General features: G+C 50.8%; 1 protein-coding gene across 9 annotated transcripts in view; it reads left to right on the top strand.

Annotated features, from left to right (window-relative positions):
• Positions 1 to 14,245, top strand: part of NEO1 (neogenin 1) — a 175,134-nt gene that overhangs the window by 121,533 nt on the left and 39,356 nt on the right. For 6 of the 9 annotated variants that reach the window (XM_032123275.1, XM_032123282.1, XM_032123274.1 and 3 more), the window contains exons 8-10: positions 5,350 to 5,569; positions 12,637 to 12,791; positions 13,252 to 13,400. In XM_032123275.1, coding sequence (XP_031979166.1) covers positions 5,350 to 5,569; positions 12,637 to 12,791; positions 13,252 to 13,400 — 524 coding nt within the window. The remainder of the gene's footprint in view (positions 1 to 5,349; positions 5,570 to 12,636; positions 12,792 to 13,251; positions 13,401 to 14,245) is intronic. The other 3 variants (XM_032123276.1, XM_032123278.1, XM_032123280.1) reach the window with 1 other exon arrangement.

Here is a 14,245-nt window from a genome sequence, read left to right as displayed (position 1 = left end):
AGGCGTGGATCTGTGTCTTACACCAGGGAATGGGGGTGACGGTGGCTGTTGTTGGAAATCCAGGAGCTTCAGGATTCAGATTCAGGACATTTATGTTCATTCTATAAAGCAGAAATTACTTTCCACCCTCTTCTTTCCACGTCTGTTCAGTCTCTGTTCCAGCTTTGCACGCAAGCAGCGATTGGTGGAGGAACAGAAGTCCCAGAGATTTCTTTAAATGAGTTTTTCCAAGGGAAGGAGTTAATTCCATCATTACAGCTGATCTGGTGAGACCAACTTCAGCACTGTGGCCGTTTGTCCTGAGAGGAATTATTAGGGCCAGGTAACATGGCTTTCTCTGAGTCTGGTGTCACTCAGGGAACAGCTGGCAATAACAAGGTGATCCCTTCTGTTGGAAATTTATGTTTTAAGCATTTGAACAAGGACAGCAGTTGGATACATGTAAAAACAAGGGGGGGAAATAGGAGAGCAGGCAGAATTTTGAAGGGTGGTGTGTAGTGTGAACTTACCAACTTCGTTATTTCGTGCTTATTATTGCACTGCAGCCAAATGCTGCTGTTAGTTTTAAATACAATGAGCATAACGAAATCAGTGGGATTTGTCTCTGACTCTTTGAAGCATCACAGCTGCTTAATCCTGATCCAAGTTGAATCCTTCCATCGGGACTCCATGAACCAAAGTTCAAACTGAGAACGGCGCATTAGGTAAAAGAAAAAGTCTGAAAGTCTTTATCACCTTTCTGGAATCAGTTAAATGGATTTATGGGAAAAATATTATGTATTGAGTACACAGTTTTATATGAATATCCCAAGTGAAAATTGAACATTTTGGTGTCTCTGAGGTATTTTTTTCTTGAGGAATACAGTTCAAATATTAGAGCTGTTGAGATTGGAATGTCCTAGGTAATTTTTTTCCCAACAGATTTGTTGGCAAAATAGTTATTTGCTGTTTTTAATTGTAGTAGATCTTTGTTGCTGAAATAATGTTTCAAATCTGTTTCAGATCTCTAAAACCCACCCTGAAGTCCTTCCAAGGAGGACCTTCTCTTCTCCTCTCTGTATTAACTGGTGTCCCTGTTCCTCGCTGTCCCCATGAGTGATTCCCATGGGGAGGGTGCTTCTCGTTCTCCCCTTGCTGGACCCATCTCCCCCCTCGGAGGGTTCATGGACACAGCTGACATTCCCAAACCATTCTTGCTCCTTGCCCTCTGATTGCAGCTCAGGGAGTCTTGGATCTCAATGTGTCTGGGCTGAGGGATGCACTGGGGTCCCTGTGGGATGTTCGGGGTGAGAGCTGCTCCAAAGCTCCATCGGATGCAGGCCCTGGGCTCCAGGAACACCTGGATCACCCTCCGGTGCCTCTCCTGCTTCCAGAATTCCCAGCACTCTCCTTGGGCAGGTGCCATAACCAGGACTTGCAAACACTTGGAGGTGGCCAAAATAGCCTAAATGTGGCCTTTGACCAGTTCTTCAAGTGTTCGTGCATCTGAGTCCCTGCGCTTCCACAGCCCTTCAGAGGCAGCTGGTGCCAGTGCCAGGTGGGCACCCAGGGGATTGGAGGGTCCCCGGTGGTTCAGATAAGGCCGGAGCAGATAACATTCCCGTTCCCCTTTGTGTGGAGCCGATGGTATCGCTGGAATGTTGTTGCCAAACAGGAGGAAGCCGTGGATATGCCAATAACCACCAGAGCGGGGAGGGCAGGAAAAGGGAAATCTGAACCGGAGGGGCCGGACAACATGGAAAGTATTTCCAATGATTCCATAACAACCAGAGCGTTTCAGGCGTGGCAGAGCTGTTTGGAAAAGGTCTCCTGGGTCCCCTGGGTGGTGGCCCTGGAGCAGCTCTCGGGCACACTCCGACTCTTTGTTATCCCACAGTTTTCCTGTGAGATGAAAAGCTGGGATCACACCAGTGCACCCACCCCGTGGGCACTTCACCTCTTGGACATCACCAGCCCAGTGCTGGGGCAATTCAAACCTTGTTACTGATTGATCCGAGTCCAAATCCTTGGCGGTGTTTGTGCACCCTGCAAAGTGTTTTGATAAAATAGCTGCAATATTTGATGTCTGCTCAGAAGGAGCCCTGGAAAGGGCAGCTTGATAGAGGGGCTTGAGGATTGGAATGTCCTCTCACCCTGGGTCCCTGGGATTCCTGCAGGGCTGCCTTGGCTGGCAGTGTTGTTGTCACACTGGAGCAGCACAAACACAGATTCCTGTGTCTTGGAATGCCATAGGACGTGGGGAAAACCATTTCCATGGGGAAAATTATTCCTAGGGCAAAGTTTAAAGATTCTGCTTCTCATCTTCCTGGGAATTGCTGCCTGCCCTGCAGTGGCTGGAATGTCTACTGCCTGGAGCTGTGTAGGAGTTGCAGCATCCCTCTGGTCCTGGTTGCTCCCCTGCAGGAGATAAATTATGGTGCAAAGCACAAGTCACTTGCTGAATGTGCTTTTAAAAACGAGATTCCTGGGAAGCCGCGTGGGAATAACTGCAGAGAACAGTCCAGAGATGGAGTTACTGTTCAAGAAGTGATGAAGGAGATGTTAGAAAGAAGAGACTTGAGCTGCTTCTTCCGTAGTGCTGAAAGCTGGATGTGACAAAGCCATTCTCTGATTGGTGCTGGAGCTAATTTGGGTGTAATTGCTCATTAACACAGCTCTGACTGCTCGGCTCTGCACACCCAGCTGGGGATGAAGCCTCTGTAACAGCACTTGAGGCATTTGTAGGAAATACAGGGAAAAAGGAAGGAAATCCCTTAACCTTCAGGGTACATCCCCCAGCTCCTGGCAGTCCCAAAAGTGGTTAAGTGCAGTGCTGGGGGAGTGCTGGGGCCTGGCCCTGCTCACCTCACCTGGAGGGTTTTGGGTCCTTGCTGCTCTCTCTGGGTCACAGCTGATTTCTCAGGCATCGTTAGGATTTTGTTGTCTGTGACTGTTCTCCTGTAGTGCCATGGGAAGGAGCGTTCCCCGTCTGAGCCTTGCACAAGGATAGAACTGGGTGTCTGTTCTCTGGGAAATCCTGGCAGCTCTCCCAGACTCATCAGCTCTGTGTGCACATCGCTTCAGAAAAGATGGATCCATTTCATGATATGGGAAGAAAAACACACGAGTGTGTGGGGATGGGGTTTAGATTATGCAGATGAATTTTTAAAATATTCCATTTTAACTCAACGGAATGAATTTTAAAGATGGGTAAGGGGCAGATTTTGCATCAAAACCATGTAATTTGAAGCACATCACCTGACAGTATTGCCAAGACAGGTAAGAGGAACCCAAGTAGGAGTGTTTGGAATTTGAAGTGAACTGGAAGTCAAGCAGGACAGTGGGAAAAGTGCTGAAAGCAGTGGGCACCAGGGAGAGTTGTGCAGTGCCATCCTTTGTTCCTCAGTGGGAACACTGCGGAGGGAATTTGTAAGGTGCAGTGGGAAGGTCTCCAGTCCAAGGGAGCTGGTGACAAGGGCTGGGATTTAAACACAGGGAAAGCCTGCTGTGATACTGGGTCAGCACTGGAATGTCATTCAGGAGCAGGGAGATGGTTTGGGAAGATCCCCTGGCCCCATTCAGGGCTCTCCTGAGTGATCTGCAACAGCAAGGGGCTCCCTGGAGGAATGGGGCTCTGGCTGAGGCCAGGAGAGCTAAAAGTGGTGCATTCCTGCAAGAAATCCAATTATGGGACATAAAACTAGGGAGGGTTAGATAAAAATAGATTTTGCAATGAATGTGAAATTAATGGTGTCGTGTATTGATCAGGAGGGGCTGCTGGAGAGCACTTAATTGGGATCTTCAGCTATCAGAGTGTGCAAGGATAATTAAGGAGATGGCCTGGGGTACGTGTCTCTCTGTGATCCATATTTGGAATACCAAAACATTCCTGGCTCTGGGAATCTGTCTCCCAGTTCTGCCCACGGACTGGTGTTACTGATAAAAACCCATGGCTGGTTCTTACCTCTCTGTCAGGACCTGCCCGAGAACCAGAACAGGAAAAACAAGAGTTCTGCCACTTGAGGACCTCCCAAGCTGATGCTTGGGTTGACAAGGGGCTTTGGCAGTTTAAAATCAGGTTGTTGCTGATGGAAGACTGCTCAGTGCCTTTCCCTGAAGGTTTGGTCATTCAGACAACATTTTCTCCTTTAGTCAGGTTTTCTGGGAGGTTTTCTTGTTGTGTATCAGGACACAAGTCCACATGTTCTGGTGGAGGTGCTGCAGCTCAACGACAGCTTTTCTAGTCCTGAGCTTCTTTCTGGGGAAAATCAGAGCTATTTTAGTTGGTTTCTATAATTAATAAAAGAAAAAATGTATTTGGCAGCATGGATTCCCATGTGGAAAATGTCATCAGGTGGCTTAAGCTTGGTAAATAGTTAAGAATCCAGAAGGATTCCGTGTATCCTGAGCTTTGGGGGTTTGTTACTAATTGTGCTGCTTGGAATACTCGGTGGTAATTGGGGTCCAGCTGCTCAGAATCTCACTGTTACATTTACTGGCTGGATTGCTTTAATAGGATTTGGAGAGCGGCTCTTCCTATGGTTCAGCTTGTGCTGTTAAATCACCAACCTTTTAATGCAATAATCCCTGGATTTATCCTGGCTGGGAGTAGCAACATAGGAGGATGACATGGCTGAGGCCAGAAGTTTGGAGAGTGGGTATAATCCAGAGCAAGAGTTGTTGATGCTTGTCAGAGTCTCTGTAAAATGATGAAATGGGTGTTGTGGGAGGGAGGGAGGAAGAGCACTGGTGGCAGCAAAACCGCGGGGAAAGGGCTGTAGTTCCAGTGCCATGGGCAGTGGCAGAACCCAACCAGGTCAGGAAGCAGCTCTGTGGGAAATGACTGCAGGCTTTGACTGGATGAGTTTGCACTGGAAGGAATTCTGTGTATGCATCTGTCATTTTGTTATGATTGAGAATCATTTAAATGAACTGTGCATGTTAATGAGCTACAGGAGACAGTGGGGTCTGGGTGTGTATTTGAGTAATGAACACAGGTTGGGGTTTAACTGTCACACGTGTGGCACTACCTGTGGTCACAAAGCGATGACACTGTGGTTTGCTGCTGGTATCCTCTCCTCAGGTCTATTTTACCCCCAGTTCCACCCTTCCCTCCCCTGCCACTTCCATTACAGTGGAGATTTGGTCTGCTTGCCTGACAGTGCCGTGTCCTGTACTCCCCATTAGTGGTCAGTAGTTACCTCTGCCTGCATGTCAGCCTTCAGTTTAATGGCCTTTTTTGTGTGTTCATTTTCTTCTGTTTCCCATCGTGGTTTTGTTTATTTCTTTTACGTTTTTTTTTTCTGTTCTCTTTTTTTAAACCGTGGTGATGTTTGCCCTTCATATTCCCCAATGTTTGCACATGCCAAGATGTTGCCATCCCAACATTACCTCCCACTTCACTGACCAGTGCCACTAATGACCATCTAGCACCAGCGACAGCGGGACCCCTGCCCTCCGCCCCGCGGGACGTCGTGGCCACCCTCGTGTCCACTCGCTTCATCCGGCTCACGTGGCGGCCGCCGGCCTCGGACCCGCAGGGAGACAACCTCACCTACTCCATCTTCTACACCAAGGAGGGCATCAACAGGTAAACTCGTGGGAAACGGGCTCTCCGGGGACTCTCGTCACGCTGCCTTTGCTGCACACCAGGAACCCGCAGTCTGTGAGGTGGAGTGGTTGTGTTCCCCACCAGGAGTTTCACAAGCAGTGCTTGAGCGTGGTGTGATTGACTGCAAACCCTTCCAACAGCTGCTGCCCGCCTTTAGCAGGGGGCAGAGCAGCAGGACTGGCACAGGAACATCCCCTGGAAGCCGTGCTGGGAGCAGGAGGCACGTGAGGCTCCAAACTGCTGCCAGCTCCCTCTCGTTGCAGGGCCAGCTGTGTGATGGGCACTGGTTAAACACCATGGTCAGTGCTGGGGAAATGTTCCCTCCTAGCAATCCCTGCAGACAGAAGTCCAGTGAGGGCCTCACAACCAGCAGCTTTTGGTGTGTTATCCCAATGAATGATATCAGTCTGCCCCTTCTCCTTCCTGATGGGATCTGCTGCTCAGAATTACAGTTTCAAATTGTGATAAGTTTGAGGAAGCTGCAGTGAACATTCATTTGGAGCGATGCTTAATTAATTGCAGATTAGCTTATCAGATTTATTACTCAAGGGAAAATTATCTGTCACCTTATTGATGAGAGTGGGAGACACAAAGTCATTTGGAACAGAAAACACTCCAGAGGGGAATTCCTACTCTTCCTTAATCCTGTGCACAGACGTCTTGTCCAGGCTCATGGCAGTTAATTGAGGCAATTAGTAACATTTTATTTGCCTCACAAATGTTTTTCTGTTGCTCCCTTACTTTGGTAATATCCAAGGTGTTCCAGGCCAGGCTGGATGGGGCTGGGAGCACCCTGGGACAGTGGGAGGTGTCCCTGCCCATGGCAGAGGGGGAATGGATGGGCTTTAAGGTCCCTTCCCACTCAAACCATTCCATGGTTCTGTGATATCTCCAGTCAGAACAAATGGTATTTTAAGTGAGACAGGAAGAAAGTGGGATCCTGCCAGCCATCCTGGCTTCCTGCCTCTCCTCCTCCATGCTCCTGGTGGTAACTGCTCCACCCGCTGGGCTTTTAGGAAGGGATTTGCTGGAGATGGCTCTGTGCCTCTCCCTGTCCTGCTATAGGAAACAAAATCCACCCCCTTGCACTACAGACCAAATTTTCAGCAATCCAGCAAGCATTCCTCTTCAGCCAACAGCCCATGCAGAACATGTGGTCTCACACATCCCAGAGCGGTATGAAAATACTTGAGGTCCTGCCACTCCCCCTGGATTTAGAGAATGAGAACAGTAATAGTAAAAAAAAGAAAGAAGGAAGAAAGACAAAGGTTCTCTTGACCATTTTGGTGTTCCATGGGACTCCTGACCAGTTGGTCTGGCCTGGGGAAATGTTGCTTGGTGACTGTCCCACACCTGAGCACTTGAAATCAGAGTCCTCAAGCCAATTTTGCCACCCAATTTTGTCTGTGCCACCCTCTCTCCTTCCTCAGCAGTACAAACCCTGCTTAAGCAGCCACTTTGTAGCCCTGAATTATAGATGATGGAGCATTTGCTGTGGTTTAAGTGCAGATGGGCCAGCTCAGGCTGTTAAAGGTTGCACCCCCATCCCCTTTTTGTGCCTGCATTCCTGGCTCCCTGTAGGAACCCAGGTGTTGTCTCTTCCTTGCTTGCATTTGAGCAGTGATCAAACCAGGGGCTGGATTTATTTACCTTTTAAATCAGGCCTGTGGAAATGAAAAGTGCCACATAACTGCAGTGGGTTTGTGGGGAGTCTGACAGCTCTAAACCATCTGTAAGAGTCACCTGCCTGTTATGAGTGCAGGAACACCCAAATCCCTCTGAGGGTCCAAGGTTCCGACTGCCTCAGCCTCTGCTGGCTCAACTTCCTTCAGCTTTCACCTGTTCAGGGAGAGGAGATCCAGGAACATGGCAAGGCCTCCTACCTCTGCCCCTTGGCCTTATTCGAGGGGGATTCTGCCCCTGTGCCTCAGGTGATTCCCCCCCTGCAGAGCTGCCCAGCCCTGGGACCAACCTCAGAAGGACCTGGAGCTGCTGGAGCCAGTCCAGAGGAGGCCCCAGAGCTGCTCCAAGGGCTGGAGCCCCTCTGCTCTGGAGCCAGGCTGGGAGAGCTGGGGGTGCTCACCTGGAGAGGAGAAGGCTCCAGGGAGAGCTCAGAGCCCCTTGCAGGGCCTAAAGGGGCTCCAGGAGAGCTGGAGAGGGACTGGGGACAAGGCATGGAGGGACAGGACCCAGGGAATGGCTTCCCACTGCCAGAGGGCAGGGTTAGATGGGATATTGGGAAGGAATTGTTCCCTGTGAGGGTGGGGAGACCCTGGCACAGGGTGCCCAGAGCAGCTGTGGCTGCCCCTGGATCCCTGGCAGTGTCCAAGGCCAGGCTGGAGAGGTCTTGGAGCAGCCTGGGACAGTGGAAGGTGTCCCTGCCCATGGCAGGAGGTGGCACTGGATCACTTCATTTCTCTTCCAACCCATTTTGTGATTCCAAGAGGAGCATTTCAAAGTGCAGAAGTGGCTCTGGAGGGGACATTTCTGCCTCAGGGGCTGCGCAGTGTCACCAGCCAGGAGTGTCCCACCTTGGCCTGGTGACACCAGAGGCTCCCCTGGAGGCTGGGCTGTGGGAGTGAAGGGGTGTCCCGGGGCTTTCCTGTCACACCTCCTGGAGACCTGGGGGAACCTGATCAGATGGAAGTTTCTGTCTCACACAGCTGCAGGGTTATTTCATCCCCATGTCAGGTATTTATTTACTTCACACTCAAGGCAGTTCCCCTGGAAAGGGTGTGAAAATTCAGAAGTGCTGCAGGGAGGTTTAATTCTGGGGAACTTTAGACAAGCACTCAGGCGGAAGAACTCCAGACTTAAAGATTTGGACAAAAAGAAAAGAAATAATGGCACATTGCTGGTCTGAGGTGGTAAATTACACATGTGGGATATTCAAACACTGCCGAATTCACAGTTCACTGTGGTGTGCTTCAGACACAGCAAATGGAGTTTAATTGTGTGGAATCACACTCAGAATGCCTCTGGAGCTCCCTGCCAGGCCCTACAGCTGGCATGCACCATATCCACTCCCTAACAGCTCCCCAAAGGTGCTTCTTTAGGTGTAAGTGCAACTTCAACCTTGGCATTTCCAGCCAAACTCCTGGGGTTGCACTGAAGGCTCTTCCCTTGGGTGCTTGAGAGTTCCTGTGAACCTTAACTGGAGTTTCCAGAGCTCCTTAATTGGGGATTAGAGTGGAATGATGGAACAGTCATAACGATCTGCAGGGGAATGCAGTTATTGCTGGGGCCCATCTGCTTGGTGCCTGTTATCCCAACCTGAGCACGTTGGGAAAGGTGCTCCAGGCTCCTCAGGAACGGCCATAAAGGAAGGATTCACACAGCACTTAATTAGATTAATCTCTCCCTATTTTTACCACAGTTGTGAAGCCACATTCCTGATTATTACTGAAAATGGCAATACTATGACATGTCTATTTATTTTTGGTAAAAGTTGTCTTTCCAGTAAAATAATTCTGATTATTTTTCTAATTTTAAATAATAACCTTGGTTTGCTGATTACCATTTTTTTCCAGATCAAATCAGGGAGTGCACTTCCACTTGAGGCAGAAAATGCTGTATTTTGCATGTTAATGGGAGCTGGATGTTATCCCACAGCTGTGAATCCACTGGCACTTAGGCTGGGCTCTCAGATCCCATCCTTGTAGCTACAGCCCGTCTTAAAGGAAACTCCATTTGGAAACGTGTTTTCAAGAAAATGTTGTGCTAGAAGTGGAAAAATTAGCAATGAAAATTAATAAAAAACTGAAATAAATGAAGCTGTTTATGCAGTGCCATTTTAGCTGAGCTTATGAAGGGGAACATTCTAGAAAATGAGTGTAAGTAGGTGTTTAGTTACAGAGAGTGCACTGTTCCCCTCTCTATAGATACAGGGTAACAGTGCAGAAACCAACAGGGATTTCAGAATGTTTTCAGCCAAGTTCTGCTAAATCAACCACACCGGTGGATGTAAAAAGAAATAAATTAGAAGTGGGGGTTTTGGCATCGTATTTCCATGATAGAAACTGAAGCAGAGTGCCTAGAAAGGAGGAAGGGGAGACTGGGATGGTTCTGCTGGAGTTCCTGTGTCAGAAATGCTTTAACAGGTGTCAGTGGGGCCGAGACCGGCCTGTCCCTGCCCGTCCCTGTCCCACGGGGAGCCTGGCAGCCCAGAGGGGCAGGATGGTGCTCAGAGCAGGCACAGTGCCCTGCATTTGCTCAGTGGGAAGTTTCTGATTGCTCCTGTCGGAATCCTTGGCGTTCACAGGGAGCGGGGAGCTCCTTCCCAGGGAAGGACAGCCGGCGTTACCCAGACGCAGCTCCGAGCGAGCTCAGGTGCAGGCAGTGCCTTGGAATAAAGGCTGCCCTGAATTAATGATTAATCTCCTAATCTTCCCCTCAATCCCTGATAAGAACAGATGCAGTTTCCTGGATGGGTTTTGGCAGAGGCCTCGTTCCGCAGGGGGAACGTTGTGTTCCGGTGCCAGGGTTGATGGAGGTCACTGAGCACCAACAATGCCCCTTCCAGGTGCCCCGCACACGACCTGTGTGCTCCCAGCTGGGTTAGGGCTTCCAGCTCGCAAAGTGCTGGCCTGGCAGAGATGCCCCTTCCCATGCCAAGTGTATCCCTTCTGTGGGTGGGGTCTGGTAGCCTGGACCTGTCTCCAGGCATTGCTGGAGGTCGGAATTTCCACTTGGGTCCAACAGAAGCCGCTTTGCCTCCACTCTGTGTGTGGAAGCAGTGTCAGTGCCCTGGCTGTGCCCTGGGTGTTCCACTCTGTGTGTGGGAGCAGTGTCAGTGCCCTGGCCGTGCCCTGGGTGTCCCACTCTGTGTGTGGAAGCAGTGTCAGTGCCCTGGCTGTGCCCTGGGTGTTCCACTGTGTGTGTGGAAGCAGTGTCAGTGCCCTGGCCGTGCCCTGGGTGTTCCACTGTGTGTGTGGAAGCAGTGTCAGTGCCCTGGCCGTGCCCTGGGTGTCCCACTCTGTGTGTGGAAGCAGTGTCAGTGCCATTGCCATGCCCTGGGTGTTGCACTCTGTGTGTGGAAGCAGTGTCAGTGCCCTGGCCATGCCCTGGGTGTTCCACTCTGTGTGTGGAAGCAGTGTCAGTGCCATTGCCATGCCCTGGGTATCCCACTCTGTGTGTGGAAGCAGTGTCAGTGCCATTGCCATGCCCTGGGTGTTCCACTGTGTGTGTGGAAGCAGTGTCAGTGCCATTGCCATGCCTTGGGTGTTGCACTGTGTGTGTGGAAGCAGTGTCAGTGCCCTGGCCGTGCCCTGGGTGTCCCACTGTGTGTGTGGAAGCAGTGTCAGTGCCATTGCCATGCCCTGGGTGTTCCACTGTGTGTGTGGAAGCAGTGTCAGTGCCATTGCCATGCCCTGGGTATCCCACTCTGTGTGTGGAAGCAGTGTCAGTGCCATTGCCATGCCTTGGGTGTTGCACTGTGTGTGTGGAAGCAGTGTCAGTGCCATTGCCGTGCCCTGGGTGTCCCACTCTGTGTGTGGAAGCAGTGTCAGTGCCATTGCCATGCCCTGGGTGTTCCACTGTGTGTGTGGAAGCAGTGTCAGTGCCATTGCCATGCCTTGGGTGTTCCACTGTGTGTGTGGAAGCAGTGTCAGTGCCCTGGCCGTGCCCTGGGTGTTCCACTGTGTGTGTGGAAGCAGTGTCAGTGCCATTGCCATGCCTTGGGTGTTCCACTGTGTGTGTGGAAGCAGTGTCAGTGCCCTGGCCGTGCCCTGGGTGTTGCATTCTGTATGTGGAAGCAGTGTCAGTGCCCTGGCCGTGCCCTGGGTATCCCACTCTGTGTGTGGAAGCAGTGTCAGTGCCATTGCCGTGCCCTGGGTGTCCCACTCTGTGTGTGGAAGCAGTGTCAGTGCCCTGGCCGTGCCCTGGGTATCCCACTCTGTGTGTGGAAGCAGTGTCAGTGCCATTGCCGTGCCCTGGGTGTCCCACTGTGTGTGTGGAAGCAGTGTCAGTGCCATTGCCGTGCCCTGGGTGTCCCACTGTGTGTGTGGAAGCAGTGTCAGTGCCCTGGCCGTGCCCTGGGTATCCCACTGTGTGTGTGGAAGCAGTGTCAGTGCCCTGGCCGTGCCCTGGGTGTTGCACTCTGTGTGTGGAAGCAGTGTCAGTGCCCTGGCCGTGCCCTGGGTGTCCCACTCTGTGTGTGGAAGCAGTGTCAGTGCCCTGGCCGTGCCCTGGGTGTCCCACTCTGTGTGTGGAAGCAGTGTCAGTGCCATTGCCATGCCCTGGGTGTTCCACTGTGTGTGTGGAAGCAGTGTCAGTGCCCTGGCCGTGCCCTGGGTATCCCACTCTGTGTGTGGAAGCAGTGTCAGTGCCATTGCCATGCCCTGGGTGTCCCACTGTGTGTGTGGAAGCAGTGTCAGTGCCCTGGCCGTGCCCTGGGTGTTGCACTGTGTGTGTGGAAGCAGTGTCAGTGCCATTGCCATGCCCTGGGTGTCCCACTGTGTGTGTGGAAGCAGTGTCAGTGCCCTGGCCGTGCCCTGGGTGTCCCACTGTGTGTGTGGAAGCAGTGTCAGTGCCCTGGCCGTGCCCTGGGTGTTCCAAACAAATCCAAACACCAGCCAGGAGCCGAGGGAAGGCTGGCGGTAGAAGAACACATTAAAACAGCTCCTTTGAAAAATTCCCAAAAAGCAGCCCCACAATATTAACAGGAGTGCCCTAAATCTCGCCAGACTGCGCGTGCTGCTAAAATGGTTTCTGTGCTGGCTCCTGAGCTGTAGGATAAACTGTCACTGTGAATTATCACTTGCTGTCACGGGAATAACAAAGAAACCACTCCGAGTTTGGGGGTGTCAAGTGTAATTGATTCTGTTCCTTCAGTGCATTCGGTTCTGTGCAAAGAGAAGTTGCAAAATTGGGAGCAGTTTGTCAGCAGCACTTCTGGCACGTGGCTGTGGTGTGGGGCAGGAGGCACGGTGTAAATCCCACATCATTTGCACACCGGGTACGCTCAGACGGGACGTGCCTCAGGAGCAGCTACTCCTCATTTACTAATCAGTGCTGGTGTCTGTGCACAACCCTTTTGTTTCCCAAAGGGAACGTGTGGAAAACACGAGTCGTCCTGGAGAGACACAGGTGATGATCCAGAACCTGATGCCAGAGACAGTTTATGTGTTCCGGGTTGTGGCCCAGAACAGGCACGGCCCTGGTGAGAGCTCGGCACCGCTCAAGGTGGCAACGCAGCCGGAGGGTGAGCCTGGAGTTTTCCTCACTTTGGGATTGATACTGATTTTATTTTTTATTCTCCCTATTCACAACCTTTCCCAGAATTTGATGTTCTTTAAAAGTTGTACTTGCAAACCACAGTTTCCAAAGATTTTCCAGGTTGGTGGGATTGTGGGATTTATTGTCACCATTAAGAACTGATGGGACATTCCTTGCTGAATTCCCTAAACTGATATAAGTGGAATACTTCTAAATGGCCATTAACTGAAAAAGGGAAAACTCTAGGCAAATGCCAAGTCCCTTGTTAGGGTCATTCCAGACAAAAGGGACCCAGGGAGCAGGATCTCCTTTGGAAGTTTGATCCCACGTTTCCACCCCACGGTGGATCCCTGTGGAATGAGAAAAAATCCCCCCTTTTCCTGGGCTGCTGGCCAGGGGTGGGCACTCCAGGCTCAGGACTAACAGAGTGCCCCCTTGTGTTGCAGTCCAGCTGCCCGGCCCCGCTCCCAACATCCGCGCCTTCTCCAGCTCCCCCACCTCCGTCACCGTCACCTGGGAGACGCCGCTCTCGGGCAACGGCGACATCCAGAACTACAAACTCTACTACATGGAGAAGGGGCAGGACACGGAGCAGGTACGGGGCTGCTGCACCGCCCAAACTGCCCCGAGCTGCTGCGGACCCCTGGGAAGGGTTTGCTTTTCTGACACGCTGAATCCTTTAGCCTCAGCTATGGGAAATATGTAAAATCAGAACTCCAGCATGAAGCGGTTGTGTCTGGGCTGGGAACGAAATCCATTTTTTTGGTGGTGCCCTGTTTTGGTATTTGTCAACATCAAGTAGCTTTTGGGGAATTCCATGATATCCCGAGGGGAGAGGGCAGAGAACAGCCGTGTCATTGTCGAGCTGTTCTGGTGCAGATGATATAAAAGATGCTTGCACAGAGTTATGGGCTGGGTTTTAGCAATTCAGGCTAACTACTGATTTTGGCATGATCCCTAATCCGAACTTTCTTGAGTTCTTGGACCCAGTGATTGATATTTTGATATTGCTGAGCATCTAATTAATTTGATTTTCTTAGTATTCCACTGAAGCTTTCAGTGTGTTCTGTAGAAGTACGGGCTGCCACCTGAGAATAATGAGGATTAATCCCGGTCCTCACAGGCACGTTCCCATCTGATTGCATATCAGTATCATTCCAGCTTTAAAAAGCAAAGGGAAGAATATTTGTCTTAGCTTTTAAATATTTTTTGCATCGATTTTTAGATAGGTCTGTTTCCTTTTCTACTTCTGCATCCCACTATTTCAGTTACAGTGATATATATTATGATGGTTTTGAGAGTTTCCAGGTCCCTTTTCATGTCCAGGACCAGTATCCATGTTAGGATTTAATAGGACAGGGAGAATTTTCTCCTGGAAACTCAGAGCTGGCATCCTCCCACGTCCTGGCTGTGCCTGAAGGTGACACAGAGGTGCCAGCC

Source organism: Corvus moneduloides, chromosome 13, assembly GCF_009650955.1.
Source record: "Corvus moneduloides isolate bCorMon1 chromosome 13, bCorMon1.pri, whole genome shotgun sequence".
Lineage (NCBI taxonomy): Eukaryota > Metazoa > Chordata > Aves > Passeriformes > Corvidae > Corvus > Corvus moneduloides.
Note: the sequence above shows the minus strand (reverse complement) of the source record. Positions and strands in the feature narration are given on the sequence as shown.